A 25,651-nucleotide genomic window follows, 5' to 3' on the forward strand; every position below is an offset into this window, starting at 1 on the left:
AAGATACTTAGCAATGTGCTACAGTTTTATAGAGAGACAACACATGTTGTTAACCATTTCGTATTACAGAACGGCTTCTTGCAACACATCTCTGGATAAAACAGAAGGAGATAAAAGGAAAAAGGGAATTAAAAAAACCTTTTTTTTACCAGCCACTAAGATTCCCTGTGTCGTCGGCTAGTCCTTTCCATTTGACATTATAAATTCTATATAGTACTTACAATTTTATAATGAAAAGTTGCTCAAGAAGAATTCTGGAGCATAGGATAGATACTGCAGATGCTGTTTAAGGTTGTTTAAGATTTTTTCTTCTTTGTTCAGTTTACGTAATATTTTGATTTTCTTTACGGAATAAGATTTGTACAAGAATACTCCACGCCATAGTCCCCCTACCAAGGCGCCAGTCAGTCGGGCGTCATTCGCCCAGCTTCCGCATACAGCCTATTATTGCAAATTTATGTTTATCGCCAAACTTCGCTAATCGAAATAAGGGGATTTTTTTTCTACAACTTTTACTACTGTGATTAATGGTTGAGGACGATTTCGATGTTATCATCTTCTTATTGTAAACTAGCTGTGATAGCAGGTCCTGACGCATTCAGGCGGTAGCACGATGTGCTATGGCCTAAAGCTTTCATTAAATTGACTTTTTAATGCAATTTTTTTGTTAGACTATTGTAGATATTGAAGTCTTGTATAAAACTGTAGTACGTTGCTCTATAGACAACAGTTTCCTCAAAAAATTTTTTTCAAAATTGTATAGCCTACGTGCATCATAGCGGGATGGTGAATGAATTTATCATTTAACAAAACCATTTTTTCTCCACAAATAACGTGGCAAGAGATCGACGGTCCCTACGTACAAAGCGACATGTCAAAAATAGCGGTTTTCAGGAGAGCGTAATAAATGTGCAAATCCCTCTAAAAATTAAATTTTTCCTTTTTCACATTATTTTTTTCTGAAATGATTTATAAGATATATAAAACATAAGATTCTAGGTATCTCTTGTATATTTATACATGTTTTCATGAAAAATTCGATAGATATAGATGTTGCCACATTATACATTTATTATAACCCTGTCGGTCAAGTCTAACTTAACCGTTTATATGTAGGAGATATGAAATCAATAGTTTTTTTTTATTTATTTTAAAACGTATACTTATGTTATTATAATGAAAGGTGTAAATGTACGACTTAATTATTCTAAGATTTTTACCCTTTAAACTAAAAATACTTCTCTAAACATATCTCTTTATATGTGGTTATTTTTTATTAGAGTGTGACTGCTTTAGGGGAATGTTAATTACTATATACCTACACTGAATTAAAATAATAAGCAGCATGAGATTTATTCATAAAATAACGTTTTTACCTAAATAGATTAGTTTAGTTTTAACTGATATATTAGGTGATCTACTTTTTTAAACAGACACAATTAAATAGAAACTTAACATATAAAATAACGGTGCATTTAATGCGTGACAATTCTAAAAAGGGATTAATAATAAACGATTATATTACGTAAATTATCTGAAGATATAACTAATCTAATCATCATCACAGCTTCATTCAGACTGATTAGCATTATTATTTAATTTATAAATTCTTTATTCTTATTATTTTTTCAACATAACACCCAAAAATAAAATGAATTATTTTCTAAGTTATCTAATTCTAATATCTTCGTCACTTCTGGACTTCCTTAGTAAGATTAAGGTTTTTATAAACTTCATGATATTTTTGGAATTCATCATTGTCACACAACGTAATCAAGTCCTTGTACTTTGCTTCAGTTATCGCAATTGGCTGTTTGTATAACTTCTCTATATGTATACTTGCTCTTGAGTATTTCAAATTGTAGTTGCAAATCAGTTTTCTATAGCTATCCTAAAACAGCTACCCTTAAACTTTAACTTCTATTGTTTCCATTCCACATAATTTTCTCAGAGTTCGTATAAATTAGCCAGCATTTAGTATGAAGCCTTTCTTCAAAATCTAAAGTTAAATCTTGTACCACTTCTACGTTCTGTTTAGCCCAACGAAGCAGTGTATACCATTCATCAGGTAACTAAATGATTTGTGTTTTACTGATCGTTCTATCAGTTTCCATCACTATGATAGCATGAACGCTATCTGCCTCGTTTAGAGAATGTCCCTTTTCAAAGAAACGATGGTCAACCCACAAGTCTAACTCAGTTAGTTGCTTTGGATTCTGGCCAGTTGTCTGACCTGAGTCTAAAGTTCTACAAAAGAAAACAAACAACTTGCCACTTCATTGGCGTCGCGTTCTTTGATTCCTTAACTTATTTATATATTATTTTATTAAAATCAGTATGTCGGCATAATTTTCTGAAAATCAATTGTGGCTGTACAAGTTTATGTTGGATTCGATTGAGGTTCTATTTAATTAAAATTATTCCTATATATGCTTTAACATCTTAAAATTTTTGTGAAAACTTTTCACTTGAAATCCATATAAATAAGAAAAAACTCTTCTTTAACTCTGAGTAAGGGTTTTATGGAGAGAAAAATTCGTTTTTTTTTTTCGGAAATGCGAATAGTCTATATGGGATAGTATAGCAAAATGTTCCATATGCTGGTATTTTACTAAAAATAATAGCGAAAATTTCGCAGGCCAGCTAGATGTTTATCTTAAAATAAATATATTCATACGATTTCGTTATTTGTATATTTGTCAAATACTATAATATCGTTTATTTACATAATAAGGATATTTGTGATAAGATATGTATATAAAGGTTCCTTATGAAATGTACTTTTTGCCTTTTCAACAGCATCATACAATTTAAAATTGGTTTGAATTAAGTTACTCGCGGAAGGGGCTGCGCGAACAAAATGGCGGATACCTGCCCACCTGTGGAGCTCACCTCTCATTGGTTGTTTAAAATATTGATTTATAGTTTAGGTATTCGCGTAGGGGGATGAACAATTTAAAAAAAATTAAACTGTTTACAATTAATTTTTTGCTTATTGTTAAGCGAAAAACTTACTTATTGGAAGTGTAATATTTTTATTACTTGTAACATAATTGTCACATATTTTAGAAAATATAATTAAGATATTTATAGCCAAAAGCTTTCGGTTAGTAGATTTAAAAAAAAAAAAAAAACACTTTTTTGTAAAGTAAACGAAAACTCATTGCCAGAGTGCTCAGCGAGGAAGGCTTTAGATTTTGGTTTAATCTAAATCTTTGAGAAATAATTTTATCTTTATATATTACTGGGGGCAAACGGGCAGGAGGGTCACCTGAGGTTATACCGCTGCCCATGGATACTCACATTGCAAGTGCGTTCCTGGTCTTTATATAATTAGTATCCTTTTTTGAAGGACCCTAAGTCGTTTTGGATCGGAAATACTTCAGTGCCTTAAGAAACGCTCAGTTGTGGAACGATGTACGTCGAGGTGATGGTATTTTGCCTTGAAGTCAGGTCACGAAACTCAGGTACTACTCCGCAAAACTCCTCTGAACACTCTCCATGGTAAATGCGGTAGAAGATGCAGAGAGATCCCACATCTCTACGCAACGTCAAGGTGTCAAGCCGCTCGGGACTTCATGGCGGTATTTTTACATTTCCCTACATTATCAAGTGTTTATGTTAAGGCAAATGGGCTTGGAACCAATTTCGTTGAAATTAATTTTACGACCACATTAAATTGTCTAAATGTCCGTTTGATAAGGATCTGTCTGGGGAGCAGTTGTTCCACCCTCGGTCCGAATTTGATCTTAATTATATCATGGATTGACAGGAGATATACCAAATAGATATTTTACGAAAATATATTGTCTGGTGAACATTAAACTTGGAGCGGGGGAGCTTAGTTGGATGTTGGATGTTGGAGTTTTTACATAATTTTTTTATAACCAATAACTAAATATGTAAGTATGTGTAAGTCTTGCTCTTTTTTAGTTGATATTGATGTCTTCTTTATAACAGTAGTACATCGCTCTATCATCAATATTTTCCGCAGCACATAGGAATATTTATTGGAATTTCTCATGGCTACACCTAGGTTTTTTCAAATTTATATTGTAGAAAATCCTTACCTATGAAATTGGCGTTTCGTCGTGTCTGGCCACTTGACCTCAACTATTTCCTCTTTGGTGGCTCCTCCAAATTCAATATTTTACTGCTATTTACTCGTATATTTGTTTCTCAAAAACCTCGATTCATTTCAATTTCCCGTTTTATTTTATTTTTCTTTGCAAAAAATGCAATGTCGCGTTATTTACGAGAACGAATTCTACCGGGGCTGCGTGGAAGAATCGGCTCGAAGGATTAATGTACGGTTGTCGGTGGTGTCTCAAAATAAAACACAAACCCATCCCTATGTTCTTTTTCAGTAAAGGGATCAATGAACTACCTATAAGATGGCATGTCAAGGCAAGGCAAGTGCATAGAAAACAATGGTACATACTTTGATTAATTAAATATATTCTATTAAAAATATAATAAATCGTTTATAATAACTGAACGTTTTTTAAGGTAGTTTTTGTAGCGCAGCACCACTATGGGGAACCAGCTGCCCACTGAAGTATCGTAAATGGTGTACCATGCCTTTAAGGCAACGCACTTGCGAGTCCTCTGGCAATGTAAGTTATTATAGGCGGCGATATCTTGAACGTGGTCCTTCAAGAAAACAGAGTACCATATCTTATAACGCCGGCAATGCACTCGCAAGCCCTCTGGCAATGTAAGTATCTATGGGTGACGGTGTCACTTAAGATGGACCTTCAAGAAAAGAGTTTGAATCTGGTTATGAGAGTATTAAAAATTGCCAGCTTTTGTCTGTCTCATTAACTTAATAGGCAAGTAGGCATCAGTGCCTGATACGAAGAAATGGGCGGAGCACATAGCAAGAGGAACAGAAAAGTGGAGCAAGTATTAAACTGGTACAATAAACGCAAAAGAAGACAATTTAGAAGTTGGATAGACCAAGACAGCTGAGACATGGCAGAGAATGGCACAATGCAGTCAGAGACGAGATGGCACTCTCAATGCTAGAGGGTTCGCGGGTACGTTGCCGGCCTCTTCAAAATTGGTACGATGAATTCTAATTCTTAAAAATTCCTAAAAAGAATGAGATAGATATATAAATGTGTTTAAGTTTAAGGAATCTGAAATAATAGCCTATTTTATTATATTGTACAAGAAATACGCTAATAAATACGAGACCAACTTTGATGAAAAAATAAATAAATTGCATTTAAAAATTTGTGTCCGATAAATCTGTGTACAGAGTTACTAAAACGCGGGCAAAGTGATTGGGGGAAGTATGCCATAACTCAAAACCCTCGCAAATCAATATTTATATGTTATTTTATTTGATTATCTAGTATTATAACGAGAGGGGTCGACTGTTTGCGTAATTAAGTTTTCGCTAAGTGCTGTGATTCGCACTTCGTTAAAGAAACAAGAAATGTATGTATTAAATATTTAAAAAATAAATAAATCAGTGGCGCTACGACCTTTTTAGGTCGCCTCAGACATATTATGTGTTTAATATTATATATTTTATTGTCTTCCACAGTCTCGAAGTGCTACCCCATATATGTAAATGTGTTGAATCAATTAGGCGTAAAGAAGGGGCAGACATCGATTTATATCTTCATGCTCTATTTAGATGTCTGATTTGTTATCCGTAGTGGATTTTTGGCTTTTTAATATCGTTATATTTTTTTTCAAAATACTTATGTAATAATTTATTAATGTAATAATTTATAAATGTAATAATTTATAAATAATTTATTGAAATGTTAATTAAAGATAGAGAAGATAAACAAACAAAAAGAACAATAGGAACCATTCAAAAACATATATATATATAGTATCACGATGATATGCCAAAATAAAGTAAGTTATGTAGTCTGTGACTCTATGAAGCGTGATCCCGGCGGCCATTTTGAATTGAGGTATTGTCAGCGCACTGCGGTCGTGACGAATCAGAATTTTTTGCTATGATTGATGTCTTAAAATAAGTTCTCCATCAAATAAAATAAACAAAGAAGTCGTTATTATAATCTGCGTTAGTTCGACGCGCTCACTGTTTATATTTAAATCAATTATTATTAAGATACCCTATAGGAAACTATTTCGCTACTAATCTTCAAAATTGGACAATGAACCGAAACTTTTAACGGATAGACTACAGTAGCAGATACTTAAATTCAGAAGACTTTTTTTGAAACAAACACCGACCACACGAAATCATACCTACACAAAGCAAACCTATCGCTATCGATTTGATTTGGATTAGAAAAACTATAAATAAATAGCTACCGCTTATGTTTTCTCCTTGGATTTTCGAAAATATTATTCAATAATGTGTTTTACGCCCAACGCTTGTGCTCCTACAGAGGCTTTCTTTAACCATTTTCTTAATTTATACATTCACTAACAATCTTAAACAGCCTCTCAACCTATCCTTTGCTCAAAGAGTGTTATTCTTGTTCAACAGTAGTTTAATTATACAATTGTTCGTGTTATGTAGGAATTATAAATTCAAATAGTACCTATGTCAAAGAAAAGAGACGAGCCCACGACACCGGGAATACTAGTGGGGGCTGGTGTTCTTTCTTTTCAACTAAATAACCTTTATTTGTTTTGTCTTTTCTTTTTTTTATTATTCATTCATTGACTAAGTACCTACCTCGATTTAAAAATACTTGGGCTAATAGGCGTTGCCTAGAGTTACAATAAATATTATACATGTAAAAAAAACATCGTTATTTTAAACTTAGCGCTTCTGCAGACAGTTGAAACTTCATAATTAATGAATTTAATCAATGCATATAATAATCTTACTTTGAGAGTCTTTCCTTCAACTTTGATTTGGATCCTTTTGGACTCTTGGGCTGTGGAGTTCAAGTGCAAAGCTAATTAAAGGTGTAAGTTGCCGTCTGGTAGGTGACTCCAGAGCTGGTGCTTTCAACGTATAAGTTTCGCAATACAGCGAGGAAATGCCAGCATCAAAGGCATACGAGGAATCTTTTTAAATTTGTTTTAATTTGCTATTTATCCATTTCTAATTGTTATTATTAATATGTAGGTTAAAAAAAATAGTAAATAGTGTATATTTGTCTGTATTAAATATATTTTGTATCGTACATAATTAACACTAGAATGTTAATATTATTAAATACAGAAACGGCCGTGCACCAATGGACTTGAGTCGAAGGATAGCATCCCGTGCCTCAGAAGGCTGATCACCCACTTGCCCATTATGAAATAGATATAGACATCTAGGCCTGCGGGATGCTCATTTTAGTGGGTGCGTTGCCGGTCTTTTAGGGGGAGTATGCTGTGCTTTTGCTAGTTAGCTTTGCATTGCTGCACAACATGGACGAACAAAATATTTTGTTTCCATATAAAATGATTGTTTACAACCCCACGCCCAATAAATGCACCCTTCTTAGAAAAATCTTACAACAGTATATAAAACCAGTGAAGCCTCACGGATGTGCCATTACGGGAACAGATGATCTCACTTCCGGTGCGCCATTTCCGCTGACGTCACTCGTACAGATTTTTTGTTGAAATAAACATTATTTTGTCTGTGTCTTTTGTTACACATTACTCGTTGTTTATGTGTGTTTTGTCTTAGCTTTACTTAGGACCAATAAGTCATTCATTAAAAAGGATATTTGCCTTTAAGTGTATACACACTTTCAGCCTCTATTAAGGGCAATACTTTTTTTATTTCTATAAAGGGGGAAACGGGCAAGAGGCTCAGCTGCTGTTAAGCGATACCGCGATACCGATGGACACTGTCAATGCGAGTGAGTGAGTTCCCGGCCATTTAAGAAGCTGTTTTCTTGAAGTACCAAGTCGAACGATCGTCGATCTAATTTATTCGGTTCCAAATATTTATTTATTTATTTACACTTCGTTACCATAATATACTAAATTATACATATGAAAAAACAAAAAATAGCAGGTTACATTAGTCAGTAGGCAACAGGCGGCCTTACGATTTCTTCCAGGCAACCCTAATATGGAACTGACTGGACTGAAACTGCCTTAAAAAACGCTCAATTGTTTAAGGATGGACGTCGAGGTGATACTTGTGTAGGCTTTTTATTCACTTAGGGTTTAAGGCTAACGCACTAACGCTATTTCACTAATTCAAATTTGTCCTTTTCAATCTTCTCACTAGGCCGGTGGAGCCAAGTTGCATAGTGAATGTCGAATTCACCTGATGGTGGAGCCTATGTTCGTGGGCTCTAGCAATATTCTTGAGTATTGTGGTGACGTCCTCTAGATTAAGGTCCCAGTGCCAGTGTACCTTTAATGCTGGCAATTCCTTGCTATATTGCGAAACTTATTCCTTGAGGAAAGCACCAGCTTTGGTACTAAACTTAAATATTTAATTAGCTGTGCACTTGAACGGCCCAAGACTCCTCCAAAGGGAACAAAATCAAATTAGAAAAAAGACTCTTATATTTGAGCCGTTTATTACTTTGCGCCTGCTGTGCGGCTGTCCCAGCATTTTTCCTTGTCCGAGGGAGGTAAGACGGGGCTAACATGTCCACACAAGTAGCATCCCATACCAAAGCCCGTCAAAGACATCCCATGCGGCAGCTTGCCATCGTCGAACTGGCTGGAACATATAATATCTTAATATCTTTATTATTTGTCGTAAAGTTGATAAGTTTTATTAAACTTGTAGTACATTGTTCTGTTGTTAATAGTTTCCGCAGCATATAAGAATCTTTATTGATATTTTCATTTGGATTATACTATCGTCTGTTCATCAGGGATAAAGTATATATTTAATTGCAAGTTTCAGGTTTTATATGACCAGATCATGATGGTGTTTATAATCGGTTTGAACTAATGATTTGCTCCTGTATTGTGCTGTTTTTGTATTATTATTACTATGTGAGTTAATAATATTGTGAATACTGTATATTATTTTTATTTAATTTAATAATAATTCTAGAGAAATACGGTGCAATGAAAACAATTGAATTATAAAAGATTGGCCTTGTCGAGCGATCTCTTCCAGGCAATTACTGTGAAGAAAAAAATAAATTAGATAAAGTGAGTGCCAGAAGTCAAAACTCCATAATGAGGCCTAATTGGTTTCAGCGTGTCTCTCATCCCTGCGGCCATAGAACCCCGGCTGTGCACCAATGAACGTCTTTGCGCGCATTTAACATTCCCTCGTACGAAGAAAATCATCGTTTGGAATCGTGCCTCACACGCCGTCGTTGCGTGTGTCAAGCACAGAAGGCTGATCACCTACTTGCTTATTCGACAAATGATCATGAAACAGATACAGAAATCTGAGGCGGAGACCTAAAAAAATCTGTAGGGTCACTAATTTATTTTATTTTTAATTTATGAATAATTTTTATGTTGGAAATAAATATAAATTGTACTACAACAATTACTTTTTGCTCCATTCTCTATTATCATAATTCAAACTAATAAAACAATTGTTTCAACGCCATTGCCCGCCCTCGCTTTCCGCTCATCATGACAATCCCTCGGTGACGGTTAGAATTAAAATATAATTATCAAGTTGCGAATCATCCCTCCCAAGGGCAATATTCTGGTTATTTTTAACCCCTAACAGCGAAATTAACGAGCTGGGTTCGATGGTCTTTTTTATTATCACTGCACTTGTCTGCTTCTAAATTAACGAGTCCTTGGTTATTTACAATATTTTTAAGCCACATAGGTACAATAATATTATTGGTTAAATACAAAGTTTAACCAAATTTAAAATGGTCCCTGTATTTTTTCATAGAACCGGGGGCAAAATTGACAGGATGCTCACCTGTTATTAAGTGATACTCGTCCATACTACGCCTAGGGACACTCTCAATGCCACAGGGATCGCGAGTGCGTTGCCGGCCTTTTAAGAATTGGTAATGAAACTCAGTTGCAGGTTTTAATCCGAACAACTCTCTGAACCCTTGTTTTGGAGGTGACCAAATGGGGACGTTCGTTCAGTTGTGTTGGCCTAACGGCTTCAGCCACTCTCATTCCTGAGGTCGTAGAACCATGCCATACCAACGGAGTTTCTATGTGCGATTTATAGAAGGAATAAAAAATAAATAAATACAATTACTTGAAGGGACAAAATATCACATTATTACGTTATCAAATTAGTATTCATTATAATGTTTAGGCAATTTTTTTTTTGTATAAATGTTTTTGGTAAATTATTATAAACCCAGATTGCTTTGAAGTGCCAATAAAGCTATCACTGTTTTGTATGACAATGTCAGACGACAATAGAGGGTTGCGTTATCTTTTATTGTGTCAAACAAAATTGTGAGACGAATTGGAAAAAGTAGGGACAGACTTCAAATTTTATTCCCCGAACTTTGGTTCGCTTTAATATGTTTTTACTTAGCTTATTTACCTCTTTACTACATACCAATATATGCAACATTACTGTGGGTAGCACAGAGACTGCTATTTCCCCATTCTCTCCATAAAAATCTCCCTCTAAATAAATGAATACTCGAATTGGTCCAGCCATCGTCAACAGAACTATTAATTAAAAATAAACTTGCCTTAAAAACCTTCTATATTCTTAATAGGCAAGTAAGTCTTGGTCTGGGACTTGGGTCTAAGACAAGCTGATTTCCTTACGATATGTCCTTCGTACGAGCGAATGTTAAAAGTGCACATAAACAGTCCATCGGTGGGGGGCCGGGGTTCTACGACCTGAGATATGAGAGTCGCACGCTAACGCCACTAGGCCAACACTGCTCTTGAAGGTAAGCATCTTCTTCTTCAGTCGCACTCTTTATGCGTGTTAGTGGCGCCGCATAACTTCTCTCTCACACAGCTCCAGGTGCTTCTTCGCTGACCACTACGCTCAGAAATGAGCTGCCGATTGGGATTACACATTCAAATAGTTCAAAGCACTTAGTAATTTTTATGTTTATCGACACAATCGAATTACAAGTTCGACGATTTATCTCAATTTATAGATGAAGGGATGATACGGGGAAACGGGACAATCGTTTGATAGATGTACGAGGGGAGGTTGAAGCCAAAAATACATATACATTAGATATTTTCTTTTTTCCGAATATGTTTACAATATTTTCAACACACAGACACAGTATTTACAATATTCTTAAACTACATAGCAATAATAATAAATAGAAAATTAAAACAAATTTAAAAATGCTCCATGTAGTAGTGTACCTTTAACGCTGGCATCTCCACGAGAGCGAGAGAGATTTTTGAGCGAGAAGGACCAGCCACCACCACCGGCTCTTATTTATTTCATTTCTCAAATTGATAAATTATTTATTTTCAATACAAATATACTGTTTAAAGTATTCTTAACCTATGTAGGTACCTAATATAATAATAATATAGGATAAATACAAAATTAAAACAAATTTAAAAAGCTTCGTCCCTGTGCTAGGTTCTCAAGTATTTTATTTATTTATTGAAGTTTACCTACATATATTATACTATATCTACGGCATATGTTACAGGCTCTTTTATATTAAATAATAGGTCCTTACATATGAAATCGCCGTGGCACTAGTGCTGCGGAAACGACTCGAAGGATGAATGATGTGTATGGCGGTCATGTTGCAAAAGAAAACACAGTTCGTTTTTGGTTCCAACATTTTCGCCATGGTTGGATCCTGGCCAGCCAGCCAAATCCTACCCCAAGCGAAAATTAACCCCAAAAAAGTTACTTGTAAGCGTTTGGTGGACTAGTGCCGGTATTGTTCATTGCAGTTTTCTCAAATCTGGCCAGACTATTACGGCTGATGTCTATTGTCAGCAATTGCAAACCATGATGGAAGGCTAGCGGCTAAACAACCTAGGCTGGTCAATCGCTCCACGCCACTGCTACTTCACGACAACGCTAGATCACACACTGCACAACAGAAGGCTACCAAATTAGAAGAGCTTAAATTGGAATGTCTAAGACATCCTCCGTACTCCCCGGACCTTGCTCCATCAGATTACCATTTTTTTCGAAATTTGGACAACTTCTTGCAAGGGAAAAATTTAAATCTGATGGGGCAGTCCAAATCGCCTTCACAGATTTTATTGATTCCCGTCCGACTGGTTTTTTTAGTAAAGGGATTAATGAACTACCTATGAGATGGCAAAAGTGCATAGAAAACAATGGTTCATACTTTGATTAATTAAATATATTATATTTAAAAATATTCGACTTTTTGTTCCTCCCATACAAAACGCCAATTTCATATGTCGTAATTATGACAATTTTGGTAAGCAAATGTTACAAAATCTTCAAAAAGACTATTAAAATTAACAGCAGTAAAGCACCTACCTAATCAGGTAATTCGTTAAAATGCTTTTTAAATTGATCAACCCACTACCGAATATATTATTCTCTGGATTAATAGTGTTTAATCCGTTATAATCGCGAATAATTCGAATGGCAGGAGCCTGAGAGAAGTTACCTTTAATGCTGTCATTTCCTCGCTTTAAGATGCCATTCTAATAAAAAAATATCATCTTCTTTTGTATAGAAATTAATTGCTGTTAATTTGACTTGCTAAAACTCGGGATTGGCTGGACCGATTTGACTAATAATGCTCTTGAAATATTTGTGGAAGTCCAGGTAAGGTTTACGAGACATAATTAATAATAAAAAGTGAAGATACATCCTTTTTATGTAAGAGGAGGCAAACGTGATTCCGCCCATGCCAGAGGGCGCGAGTGCATTGCCAAGAATTGGTAAGCTCTTTGAAGGACCCATATTCGAATTGGCTCGGAAATACTTCAGTGGGCAGCTGGTTCCTCATTGGTGGTGGTAAAACTGCTTTGAGAAGGGAGGTGATACGGATGGTATTTTGTATTCCGGTTTTAGTCCGAACGACTCCTATGAACACTCTCCATGGTAAATGCGGTAGAAGATGCTCAACGCACCAAAATTTTAAGCGTGTACTTTTGTAAGTGGATAAATGGGGGTTGGGTTTGGATCTATGCTTCTACGGTTTCCAGCACGACATGCTCGCATTAGCATGGTAGCATAGGTGCAAACCCACCCTACCACATCCTTCTGATGGGTAGGGAGGCGTGGTCTTGGGGGTAGCGCAGGTCGCTGTGATCCCCAAGGCAAGTTTGGTGGACTAACCTTCCCGAGGTTGCCAACCCTGTTTTTGGTCTAATACCCTATGTATTAGACGTAACTAAAACCACCAAGCGAACTTTTGCAGGGATGTAGAGGTCATGTCCTTGCGAGTTCATCATCCAAAATAAAAGGACGGTGGACAGTAAATGACCTCCCGCGTGTTTGTGCCGTGCGCGGGGACCCGTACGGGGGGATGAAGGAGTCCTGGAGGTTGAGTGGAGTAGTGCGCCGGTACAGTTGTGCGCTGCACACAACACACCTCTTTGGTCTGGATTTCCCCTCACACGGGAGGCCGTGGATTAGCTGACCACGGTCAACCGGCTGTGGTATCCCGTAAGAGGGCTACCAAGCGAGAGTCGGGGTGTGGGTGGGGGGGGCGTCGGCGTGGCACGGGACTCGGGGTGAGTTTGCGTCATCGTCTCGGGATGCGAACAGCTCCGTACTCTCTAGCGGCGTGCGGACGCGCCTGCCCCTCTACACGCTGACTCTATACCGAAGGAGTAGCTCTGACGTCGCTTGCTGAGCAAGGGACGTCCCCGACTTGAGGGCTCCGTGGCGGGTGGAGAGCTCCGACGGTGAATCTATTTCATACCACCACATGGATAGAGAGACAAAACACACAAACCAACAAAAGGCTGCATCCACAGATGCGCCTAAAACTAACATAAACAGGGTTGCGTCGCAGGACGTGTTGAGGTGCAAGTCACCAGTGACACGATACTCTGATGCCCCTATCTCGCAAACGGATGCACCCAATAGGGCAGCGTTCGAGGCACCAAAGGAGAGGGCAGCGGCTGAGGAAGCGCCAAACCGGGATGCACCCTTAACCGTGCCCACTCCAATGGTATCTCATACACCACCACACAAGGATGCGTCCACTGTTGCGGCCAGGCTGACTGCGTCGGTCGAGCAGAAGATAGCAACTCCGAAGGATGATACAGCAATGTCTGCGTCCATAGGGGGGGCATCCGAAGCAAGATCGATGCGGAAGACCGAGGCTGCGACGATGAGCACGTCCAGTGCACAAACCTCGACCATGGACATGTCGGCCCTGAAATCAGCGATTCAGGAATCGACTCCCAGGATGGTCCTAAGCTCCTCAAAAAGGCGACGGCTCAGGAAGGCCAAAAGAGCGACGGAACAGCAACAGCTGATTACCGGCTCTCAGAGGATACCTGAGAACCCTGGAACTGCCCCCGCGGTTACCACAACTGCAGGACGCGGGAAAAGGGCACCGAAGCCGACTGGGTCCTCTGCCGCGCTCAAGCCTATTGGCTCTAGGTGCGGTAAAGGACCTAGAGGGGGGTACCAAACCAAAAACCCAAACCAAACCAAACAACAAACAAAGGGCCAGAAACGCGATCGGCCAGAGGAAACCGTGACACCGACTGGGGAGAGTAAAAGGGTTAAACCTAACAAACTCCGGCTGGAGTCAGGGACCTCGGCCAGTTACGCGGAAGCGGCAGCATCCTACAAAGCCAACGAGCTTTGTGTTGCCGTGATGACTGAGCCCTTTATAGACATGACACAAGAACAGGCAGATAACATCCGCCTACAAATCGAGGGTAAAATCCAAGATGAGCTCATGGCGGATCTTGAAGCTACCCTAGCAACTGAACCCAACGACATCAGATTCCGGGGAAGAGCCCACTTCTCAGATGGTGTCCTCAAAACTTGGTGCGAGGATACCTACACGCTGGGATGGCTTACCGGAGCATGCGATGTCATCAACAATCCGATACCGGACACCAAACTGGTGGTACGGCCTCAGTCAGACATTCCGAAGAAGGTGCCGTGCTTACTGCATGTTCCAGAGTTCACTGGTAGCACGGAAACTTTACGGAAACTGATCACCAGGCAAAACCGCCACCTAAACATCAGATCTTGGACCCTGACTCACGAACGTAGAACACAGGACCCGACAGGCGTATCCTTGTTCCTTCGTGTTCCGGAATATGAGATCTCAAAGATCAAGGCACACGAACGTCGCATCTACTATCTGATGGGGAACATCTATATCCGAATTCTGGAAAAGGATGAACCCTCAGTGGTAGCTGCCGCCACAGTAACTACTGCCAGTACATCGGGGACGGGATCCTCGGGGCCAAAGCCGCCCTCGTCAACGACGGAGATAGCCGCGGTTGCCGAGGTAAACGTCCCCATGGAGACAGCTCAACAACCACCCTCACCGGTGCAACTAACCTCGGATGACGAGTTCTTTCAGGAGACAGGGGGGAGTGAATTCAGCGACAGCTGTTTGCGCTCCTCCCCCTAACCGGACTGACCTTATCCAGACCAACCTCCAGCACAGCCAAACAGCGTCGGCTTCACTACGCAGACTGCTGGAGACCAACCCGAAGACCATTGCCGCGATCCAGGAGCCGTGGATCAGGAATGGCAAGGTATGCGGCCTGGGTAACACCGGTGGTAAACTTTTGCTGGATACCTCAGTAAGTAACCCAAGAACCTGCATTATCATACCTAAACATGTACCAGCATACCTAATTAACGAACTGTGTTCAAGGGACCTTACAACCATTAGGTTACCTAGGGACGCACATCCAGACATCGTCCTGGCGTCCGCCTACCTACCGGGTGACGAGGACGTGCCCACTCCAGAACTCGGCCTTCTGGCTGACTACTGTGAGAGGGAGAAACTGGAGCTTATAATCGCAGCAGACTCCAACGCGCACCACACGCTATGGGGTAATGCAAATACCAACGCTCGAGGTGAGAATAAGCTTAACTTCATTCTTAGCAATAATCTTATCTTAGCAAACAGCGGCTCTGAACCAACCTTTATCAACGCACGCTCGCAAACCATAATCGATCTAACAATGGTGACCTCTGGTCTGTCAGATCACATACAGGATTGGCATGTCTCCAGAGAGCTATCATGCTCAGATCACAGGTGGATCCGCTTTACAATCAAAGGGGAGCTACCTAAACCACAACCACGACGCATACCTCGGAGAACTGATTCAGTAAAATTTTACAATATAATCGGCTCAGAGGTAAGCAAACTAACAATACCAACCACCATTGATGTACAAGACATAGACAAACATGTAAATAACCTAACGTCCCTACTCCAGACCAGCTTTGAACGGTCGTGTCCCCTTACCATGCCTAGGTGGGGGAGTAGACATAACTGGTGGTGCCCCGAACTGGAGAGACACCGAAAGAAGGTCAGGAAGCTGTTCAATAGAGCAGGAAATACCCGTTTACCTGCCGACTGGGACAAGTACACAATCGCGAGAAGACGATTCAAAAAACTTTTACGCTCTAGGAAGCAAGAGTGCTGGAGACACTTCTGCACCAGCATTGAAAGCAACAACCAGGCAACCAGAGTGAAATCATGCCTCTCTAGTGAGCCTTATCACTCAATTGGTTGTCTTAAAAAACCTGATAAATCATTTACAAAAACCGATGCAGAAACATGTGAACTACTGATGGAAACACACTTTCCAGGCTGCATAATTGCCAACGACCAAGCATGGCAACCCTACTCAGAAAGTGCCACCACCGACTCAGACTGGAATGTAGCTCACAAAATAATCACAAATGAAAAAGTAACATGGGCAATCAACTCCTTCCTACCATTCAAAGCGGCTGGCCTGGATGGCATCTTCCCAGGCCTACTAAGATGGAGTAGAAACCTTTTGGTGGACTATCTTGTCTCAATCTTCCGAGCATGTATAGCCCACCGCTACATACCCTTGAAATGGAGGGAAGTGAAAATAATATTCATCCCAAAACCAGGCAGAGAGGACTATACCCAGGCAAAATCCTTCAGACCCATAAGCCTCACATCTTTCCTGTTAAAAACAATGGAGAGGCTTGGAGATCTGGAAATACGTAGCCAGGTATCGCTATCCAAATTCCTGCACCCAAATCAGCATGCCTACAGCCCAGGCAAGTCAACGGATTCATCACTCCACAACGTTGTGTCTCGCATTGGTGACTCCCTGAAGTTAAAACAGTCAACCCTTGGTGCATTTATTGACATCGAAGGCGCTTTTGACAAAACAAACTTCACGAGCATTACCAGAGCACTCGTTACATGTGGAGTATCATCAACCCTGATAGGGTGGATAAACAACATGCTAAAACAACGAGCTATACAGTTCACTGTTAATTCCACGACACGGGGCATTGTCAGCAGAGGCTGCCCGCAAGGTGGTGTCTTATCGCCGCTACTGTGGAACCTCGTAGTTAACGAGCTCATCACAGAACTCAACGCTGGCAACCTCTACACAGTGGGTTATGCGGACGACATAGCTATCTTGATATCGGGAAGCTTTGAAAGTACCCTATGCGATCTCATGGGAAGGGCTTTCAAAGTAATTGAGAGATGGTGCAACAAGCACGAGCTATCTGTCAACCCATCAAAAACAGAGCTAATACTCTTTACAAACCGGAGGGTTCTGGGACCACACAGGCTTCCAAAACTCTTCAACACACAACTCAAACTCAAAAATGAAATAAAGTACTTGGGTGTGATTCTGGACAGTAAACTGCTCTGGAACAAACACCTAGAACACAAACTGAGCAAAGCAACGATCGCCTTCTATCAATGCAAAAAGATGCTAGGCGTGAAATGGGGCTTATCGCCTAAAATAACATAACATTATGGCTATACACTGCCATAATCAGGCCAATGCTAGCCTATGGAGCCCTGGTTTGGTGGCCAAGATCTGAACTTCAAATGGCGATCACGAAACTGGGACGCTTCCAAAGGCTTGCCTTGTCCGCTGCTAGCGGTTGTATGAGAACAACTCCGACCGCAGCAATGAAGATAGCCCTGCAAATCTTACCTCTAGACCTACACATACAGCAGGAGGCGGCACTTGCGGCCATCAGGCTTATGGTATTGGACCTATGGGGAAAAAACCACTATAGTTCACACACAGTGATTCTCAACAGGGCAATAGAGTACCAACCTCTTATAGCTGCGCCATGTGACAGAATCACTAATCAATTAATATTCAACAAGAAATATCTTATACAACTGAGAGAAGAGGAGCAAGATCAGTCGCCCCTGAATGAGCTACGTATATACACTGATGGCTCAAAAACAGGGTGTGGCTCAGGCGCTGGTATTTTCTCCTTTGATCTCAACATCAACATACACCTACCTCTGGGCACACAAAGCACAATCTTCCAATGTGAATGTGTCGCTCTAACCGAAGCAGCCAGAGCCGTAAAGCGGATGGGAGTCAACGACTTTTACATTAAGCTCATATCGGACAGTGCATCCGTGCTGATGGCGCTCGGTAACGAAAACACAAACAGCAAACTAATACTGGAGTGTCACGAAGCACTGGAGGCAATAGCTCTAACAAATAGAGTTACCTTACAGTGGATTAAGGGACACAGTGGCTCTCTCGGCAACGATGCAGCCGACGAGCTTGCGAGAAGAGGCTCTGGTATGATACCTGCTGGCCCGCATCCGCTTCTCCCCTTGCCCTTCTCGCTAGTTCGAACCTGGATTCGCCAGAGATCCACTGTACTCCAGAATCAACGATGGTCGCGAAGTGTAGATTGCAAACAGTCCAAAAACTACTTACTAAGCGACTTCTAAACCTGAACAGAACCAATCTCAAAACAATCATAGGGACAATCACGGGCCATTGTCTCCTTAACAAACATCTTTTCGTCCTAGGCGCAACAGACAGCCCCTTGTGCAGAGGCTGTTTCAGCGCAGAGGAATCAGTCACCCACGTAGTCCTGGAATGCGAGGCTGTGGCTAATCAACGTACAAAAATCCTCGGAACAGTGAGGTCGCTCCGCGAAGCCTGTGAAGTGCCCGGGAGACTTCTGTGCTTCTGGAAGGAGTTGGGCTGGCTAAATTAGCCAGGGCTTCTACGCACAACGGACCGACTACGTGTCTAAGTGCGGAAATTGAGTCCACCTACCTAAACCTAAACCTAAGTGGATAAATGAAGCCTCATTATCCACTTGTAATGTAATGTTTGGTAACTTTTTCTTTAGCCCAGGGTCCTGGTATACTGCTGCACGAGCCTAAGCTCATAGTTGTTTTATCTTGTAAAAAAAATTGGGTTATCATTGCCGTATATAATATTTCTACTTTTTAAAGGATATAAATGAATTTCAGGAGGTCTAACAATTTGATAGATTCGTGTAACAGTTTTATGATTCTTTCGATGGTCAACAAAATAATTTTTAATATCTTCCTATATACTACAAAAAATAATTCAACAGCTTGTCAGAGGAAAATTCAGCTTAAAAACAATTTTTCAATTTTATAAACACTTGTGACAATGATAGATAGGTTCATTACGATTGATATATTTGCGTCAAAAATGTTCCTTTAAATAAGTATTTTAATCTTATTTCTATTGATTTCAAGATTTTATTTATATCCAAAACCCATTTATAGCCGTTGCTGGTTGTTCCGGTGATCCCAGAGGTGGTGCTTTCAACGAATGAGTATCGCAATAATGGTGGAGAAGTTCTTCACGGGTAAAGGTCTCTTCAGACTATTCCATTTTTCTCTATCCTTCTCCAAGTTCATCCAAAACGCTTTTCCTGACTTAATCCATCATTGGCCTGTACCTCTCAAATGGCCTGTAGTTTTTCCGGGTGGATCCAGCCAAACCTATATTTTTGGACATGCGTATTTTTTTAAATGACAGTAGAAGATGATTTCTATCTGTTTATCGATGATGTACGAGTATATTTTGTAATACTCTTTCTGAAAGTGGCTGAAAAACAAAACAAAAATTCCCTTTCTCAATTCGTAAGGACTGTATTACTTAATTTGATAAGTAGGGATTACGTAAGGGTGTATAGGCGCCGCTGTCCATAAACAAAAGCACTTACAGTTATGAAATGCGAACCATTAATATGACAATTGTCATCCAGTGCTCTCTATTCATTTGGGGTTGGAGTTTTATTGCCTGGGGTGGATTCCCCAGATCTTAATATATAAAACAAGATATAACTCCAGAACGGGTGGACCACTTCATGGTTCATTGTCTAGGATTTGTCAATTTAAATACATTGGATAAGATAAGAAAAAACCACTATAAAATGGAAATGTCAAACATTTAATGTTTATGTAGTGTTTATTATTTCGCCAAGAATGAGCCTGAACTCCTAGGATGGTTTTTGCATCAGTGGAATTTGGAAAATTCTGCTGATGAAACCTTGGGCATGAAAAACGACAATGATAAATATTCTGCAAGAGGTCACTGTTGTGTGTGTAGTTTGAATAAGAACGTAACATCGCCAATAGATCTCCAAACAGTGACATCACATTACATTTCCTAAGCCGCTGATGGCATGGGTGTATAATGGTATAAGAAAAACCTGTAATACATCCAACGAATGTTTAATTAAATGTTGAAGTAGGCGAGTGACATTTTAGTTAATAACCAGACTGTCTGGTTACATAATTTGCCAATCATATGTCGGTCAAATTATTGTCAATCTTCTGATCCACAGTCAATGGAGCTAGGTTTGATTTAATTTAATTTGACGTACATTGAATAGGCTAAAAGCCTGGATAAAAAAAAATACCATTAGAACCCTACTATGATGAACATAGCATATATATGTCAAAAAAGTTAGGGTATCAATTTAAGATAGTGTAACCCAAGCTATGAACCAATGAAGATTCCGGAGAAGAGAATGTTGCGGAAACTATTAATGATAGAGCAATGTGCTACAGTTTTATAGAAAAATAAATATCTACCAAAGTCTATTTATCAAAAGCTTTAGGCTATAGAACATCGAACCACCAAATGAATGCGGGTGGGTACAGTTAGTTTTATATAATATAAAACAATTGTTATCTGCAGAAACTTTTTAATAAATTGACATCTCCCCCAGAGCAATCGGTTAAAAGGTTCGTGGCGCGTCATGTGTCATAAAAATTATTTATGATCGTCAACCCTCAGTGTTGCAACAGACAAATCACTAACAGTCATATTTAAGACGATTATTATTATTATCGTGTAAAACTATTCAGAGAGCAGTATTGGCCTAGAGGCTTCAGCGTGTCTCTCATCCCTAACGTGGTACAAAGCCCGGTTGTGCACCGATGGACTTTCTTTTTATGTGCGCATTTAACATTCGCTCGTAGGAAATCATAGTGTGGAAACCGGCTTGCCTTCGACCCAAAAAGTTGACGGCGTCACCTATTAGATTGACAAATGAAACAGAAATCCGAGACCCAGATCTAAAAAGGATGTAGCGCCACTGATTCTTTAAAATATTCTATGAATATTAATTTCGAATTGGTATAATAACTAAAAAATATTTCAGAAACAAAGTGTTTATTATTGTAATGCTTTATGATAAACAACATTCTTTGTTTGTTTTTCTGACAAGTATATAAATAGTTTTGTATTCTGACACGGGAACAAGCGACATATAACTGGCTATATGAAAACTATGTGAAAAACATGGAATTTCAAGATTTGCCACAAACAATTAGCGACTGTAATTATTTTATAGGTGTATCATCAGATAATAATTTTATTCATACTCTTTGACCATATTTGCAGCACGCATTATGTCAATGTTATGTCAAACACCATAAGATTATTTGAAAAAAGTTTGAATTGTAAAGGCGCTATGAACTGAAAAAAAATGCTATAGTAATTTTTTCTCGCAATTTTCTTAAATTTTCTATCATAAGAACCTTCTCCTGACAATAATAAACACAACAAAAAAATAATTATCGAAATCGGTCCAGTCGTTCACGCGCGACCGCCGCGCCGTGACCAAGGATAATAAGGATTAATTTTTATATATAATATACATAATATATACAGACTATTCAAATTTATATTTTAAGTTAGAGTCACTGCAAACGTCATATCAATACCTTATTCTCAGTTGCAATCTTCGTTAGAAAACAAATGCTAAACGCGCTATCGAAGTATTTCTTGCGGAGTGTATACTATATGTGTATATATAATAGGGAACAAAACCACCGTCAACGGGTAAGGCGAGGTCTCTTACTTCGTTCTTCGTTCACTCCTGTGAGCTTCCATTCTCAGTCGTGCCCTTAGGGTCGATCGACCACCCCGCGTTTTTTTTTTTTTTTGAGAATGGAATCTCGCTGTTGGCCTTAAGGGCCTTTACAGCTCAGCTCGGGCTGTTTCGGCGAGCGTAGCTCGGCCAGAATCACCTCGCGAAGATCCGAGACTCGCAGGAGATGCCCTTGTGCAAGTCGTGCAAATATCCGCTAGAACTACGCTCACCAAAACAGCCTGAACTGACCTGTCAAGGTGCTTTAGGCCAAGTTAGATTACATTTAAAAAATAGCACATGCATCGGCAATTCCAAACTCTGCTGCTGCTCCTTCGAACTTAAGAGCTTCTCTACACGTCTAACTGACGGACGGAAAGCCTCAGTGGGTAAGGGTAGTTTGTTGTAATTACAAAACCAACGCTTGGCACTCTGATACATAGAGAAAAATAAATACAAGATTCAATCTAACAAGCACTTAAAGGCAAAAAACACGAAAAAAAAAAACAATCATTTACGGAAAATAGATTTCAAAGTGTGAGGAGCAACTAGACCTAGCTCGTTTATCCAAATGCTCAATCTGGAAAAAGTTTAAAATGTTCTAGATTCTAACTTACGCCACATCCCCTCCTGATGTTCAGTGAGATGTGGCCTATTGGAGATCACGCTAGGAGCCAGGAGATGCCTATTTAAGAATAAAAATACTATCTAGGTGGTGAAATTCCAGCGTACTTCTAGATGAGCGGTGTTTGAAAGGGGATGACAAAATCAAATTGTATAGTTCTATGAAGCATTCTCGGGAGTGCAATCAATAGAAGACTGAAAGGCAGGTAACTGAATAGCAATGGTCAATACTTAATCGTATTATTTAAGGCAAAAGGCTTCTAAAAAGAAATAAAAAATATTTAAGAAAACCCTTTATTTCACCCATAAAACGTAGTTTGCGTCAACTTCAGCACCCACGTTGTGTAATAGGACACATTCGTGAACACGGCTAACTTTACCTCGCAGTCCTTTGGCTGAAGCGCCAAAACACCCACCAATTTATCTTCATAATATAATGGCCCAAACTCATGTACGAAGCAGTCCTCATAGTCCGACATATCAACACACATTAAACTCTCATCCAGCTGTACACCATAGGTTTCATAACATTTGGCCCCACTTGCCAATTTAAGAGGGAACCTATCAAAGTCATTAATCAAATATACGCGGCGGTCCATAGTTGCCACAGTCTTCCAGATACTCGCTTCAACATCTGTTACAGGCCGCTCATCAAACGTTGAAGATCGTAAAGGATATTCTATATTAAATTTCGCCACCGCTATATCGTTGAATGGTATCGTGCTGTTCGGATTATATTTCTCATGAATACGCCAGTATAGTATTGGGTAGGACGTGCTGACATTCCGCGCGAAATCGTACAGCAACAGCACTCTGTGGGTCGCGCCTTTTTGCCGACAGTGCGCGGACGTTACCACCCATTTGACGAGTACAACACTTGCGAAACATGCGAAGGACCACGTGGAGGAGGAGTTTCTGGCTATTGCAGCCACGTAAGGGAACCTTTCGGAGACGGCAATGGAATTATTTTCGTTTAATGCGATTACTGCTATGGATTTCGCGACGTGATAAACGCCGGAGCCGGGATAGTAATCTCGTTTTCGCTCCTCAACAGTTATTTCTGTAGCAAATTTGACCATCACGCATACAGCCATTATAGCCACGAGAACTATCGATGTAAGAATTATACACGCCGCCTTCATAGCCATTTGAATTAATTTTGTAAATTTAGGTATGACATTGTCATGTCAAAGAGTATAGAGCAGCTTTCAAAATTTTTGTCGCCTAATCTATGGCTATAGATGAAAAAGTGTGGCCATTTTAAAAATCCGTTCGCAAAGACATTTATTTGTAAAATATTTTAAATATATATCAGTAAATTTAGTTAAATGATACCACCTATGGATACTCACATTGCCAGAGACAAGTAAGGTTCGGGCATACTCTAGTGAGCAGCTTCTCTCAATACTGTGGGTGACTGATTCCTGGTGGCTTCTGCACCACAAAGTCTCTCACCTAGGATAAAGAGATGTTTATTAAGGAGACAATGGCCTATCATTATTTTGAGATAGAAAGGCCATTGGTGCACGGGGTTCTACTAACCTCTGGCATGAAGGTCGCTGAAGCCAATACTGCTGGTTCATTGTTATGTTCCTCATAGATTTTTCTGCATTTCGACAGAATCAAATACATCATACCCTGTTCTGGGGCTACTCATTGGACGGGTCTAAAGCAGTGTTTCCCAACGTAAGCCCTCAGGGGCAATTTGATTGTTAATGGGGCAATCTAAATGTAACAAGCGATCGACGATGTGGTGATCTTTGAAATACATAAGAAAATAATGAATATACATTATACTGAAATAATTTGTTTTGGTACTAAGATCGTTTAAATATTCATGTGTATTAACGAGCTTTGCTGTATTCTTGTCAGTAAGATCGCGTATCTTTTTCACTGCGAACGCTGCAGAAATTAGCCTATTGAGAAAGACCTTCTGAGTGTAGGCTCTAATTTCCAAGAACACGGTATTTTCAACGCTACCTCTTTCCTTATACTTAATTGTAATTTAAGTTATTAATTACAAACTTAATACATCTTGTCTTCTTTTCGTTAAGCTTAAGATTATTTGTATCAAACCTGTGAACTACACTAGATACGGCACTGTTTACATTCTCAAGTGATGGATTTCGTCGTTTAACTTTAAATAAAAGCAAAATGTCATCACCGAACAGTATTATCTCACGAAGCTCATTTACAAGAAATGGGAGGTCATTTATATAGACGAGGAATATGAAGGGACCAATGATAGAGCCTTGCGGTACACCCAAAGTAACAGAAGATCTGCTTGATATTGTTCCATTTACATTTACCTTTTAAATTCTATCGCTCAGGTATGAATCCATAAGTTTTAGTGCTTTTTACCAATGCCATAGTGTTGAAGTTTTTTGATTAGGATTTCGTGATAAGTAGACACAGTCAAAAGCCTTTAATAAATCGCAAATAACTCCAGTGCCATCATGAGAATTTTCCCAAGCATTTAAAATCTCGGAAATTAATTTAATACCAGCATCGGCTGTAGAGCGACCATTTGTAAAACTATTATTGAAGTGTCAATAATATATCAAAAAATTTACTCAATGCAGGCAAAACAGATATGGGTCTATAATTTGTGGATGCAGAAGTTGTACCCATTTTGAATAACGGTGTGATTTTACTAAGCTTCATCTGGTCTGGAAAGACTCCACATTCTATACATTCATTAAACATTATTGCTAACTCTGAAAAATCTTATCAACATATCGCAGATTGCTGGTGAAGAATTTAGAACGTTGTTTGTATTCATTGGAATGTTAGTAAAAATCTCTTCATATGGTTCGTCCAGTCTCCTCGTTTATAAATCCAAGTAGCCTTTACCTTATCAGAGCTGTTGTTTAATTTAAAACTTAAGTGTTGCGCCTGAGCGAT

The 25,651-nt window shown here is 39.3% G+C and overlaps 2 protein-coding genes across 2 annotated transcripts; one reads left to right on the top strand and one right to left on the bottom strand.

The window, feature by feature from the left end:
* The first annotated feature begins 13,718 nt into the window (after positions 1 to 13,718).
* Positions 13,719 to 18,823, top strand: LOC123718741. The gene is made up of 4 exons (XM_045675506.1): positions 13,719 to 15,269; positions 15,345 to 15,570; positions 15,645 to 15,850; positions 18,786 to 18,823. Exons 1-2 carry the CDS (start codon positions 13,719 to 13,721, stop codon positions 15,393 to 15,395), a joined length of 1,602 nt encoding a protein of 533 aa, XP_045531462.1. The 3' UTR covers positions 15,396 to 15,570; positions 15,645 to 15,850; positions 18,786 to 18,823.
* Positions 18,824 to 23,033: 4,210 nt separating this feature from the next.
* LOC123718671 (serine protease 3-like) lies at positions 23,034 to 23,961 on the bottom strand. The gene has a single exon (XM_045675369.1). The coding sequence runs from the start codon at positions 23,893 to 23,895 to the stop codon at positions 23,047 to 23,049; it is 849 nt and encodes a 282-aa protein (XP_045531325.1). The 5' UTR covers positions 23,896 to 23,961; the 3' UTR covers positions 23,034 to 23,046.
* Between the last annotated feature and the right edge of the window lie 1,690 nt (positions 23,962 to 25,651).

The sequence above is a fragment of the Pieris brassicae genome, chromosome Z (genome assembly GCF_905147105.1).
Source record: "Pieris brassicae chromosome Z, ilPieBrab1.1, whole genome shotgun sequence".
Classification (NCBI taxonomy): Eukaryota; Metazoa; Arthropoda; class Insecta; order Lepidoptera; family Pieridae; genus Pieris; species Pieris brassicae.

Bases quoted from the DNA above. Each gene is read 5' to 3' on its own strand.
- LOC123718741 (XM_045675506.1), top strand. From the start codon at position 13,719: ATGGATAGAGAGACAAAACACACAAACCAACAAAAGGCTGCATCCACA. The intron at 15,270-15,344 runs GTAAACGTCCCC...GAGTTCTTTCAG, and splicing joins AGATAGCCGCGGTTGCCGAG to GAGACAGGGGGGAGTGAATT.
- LOC123718671 (XM_045675369.1), bottom strand. From the start codon at position 23,895: ATGGCTATGAAGGCGGCGTGTATAATTCTTACATCGATAGTTCTCGTG.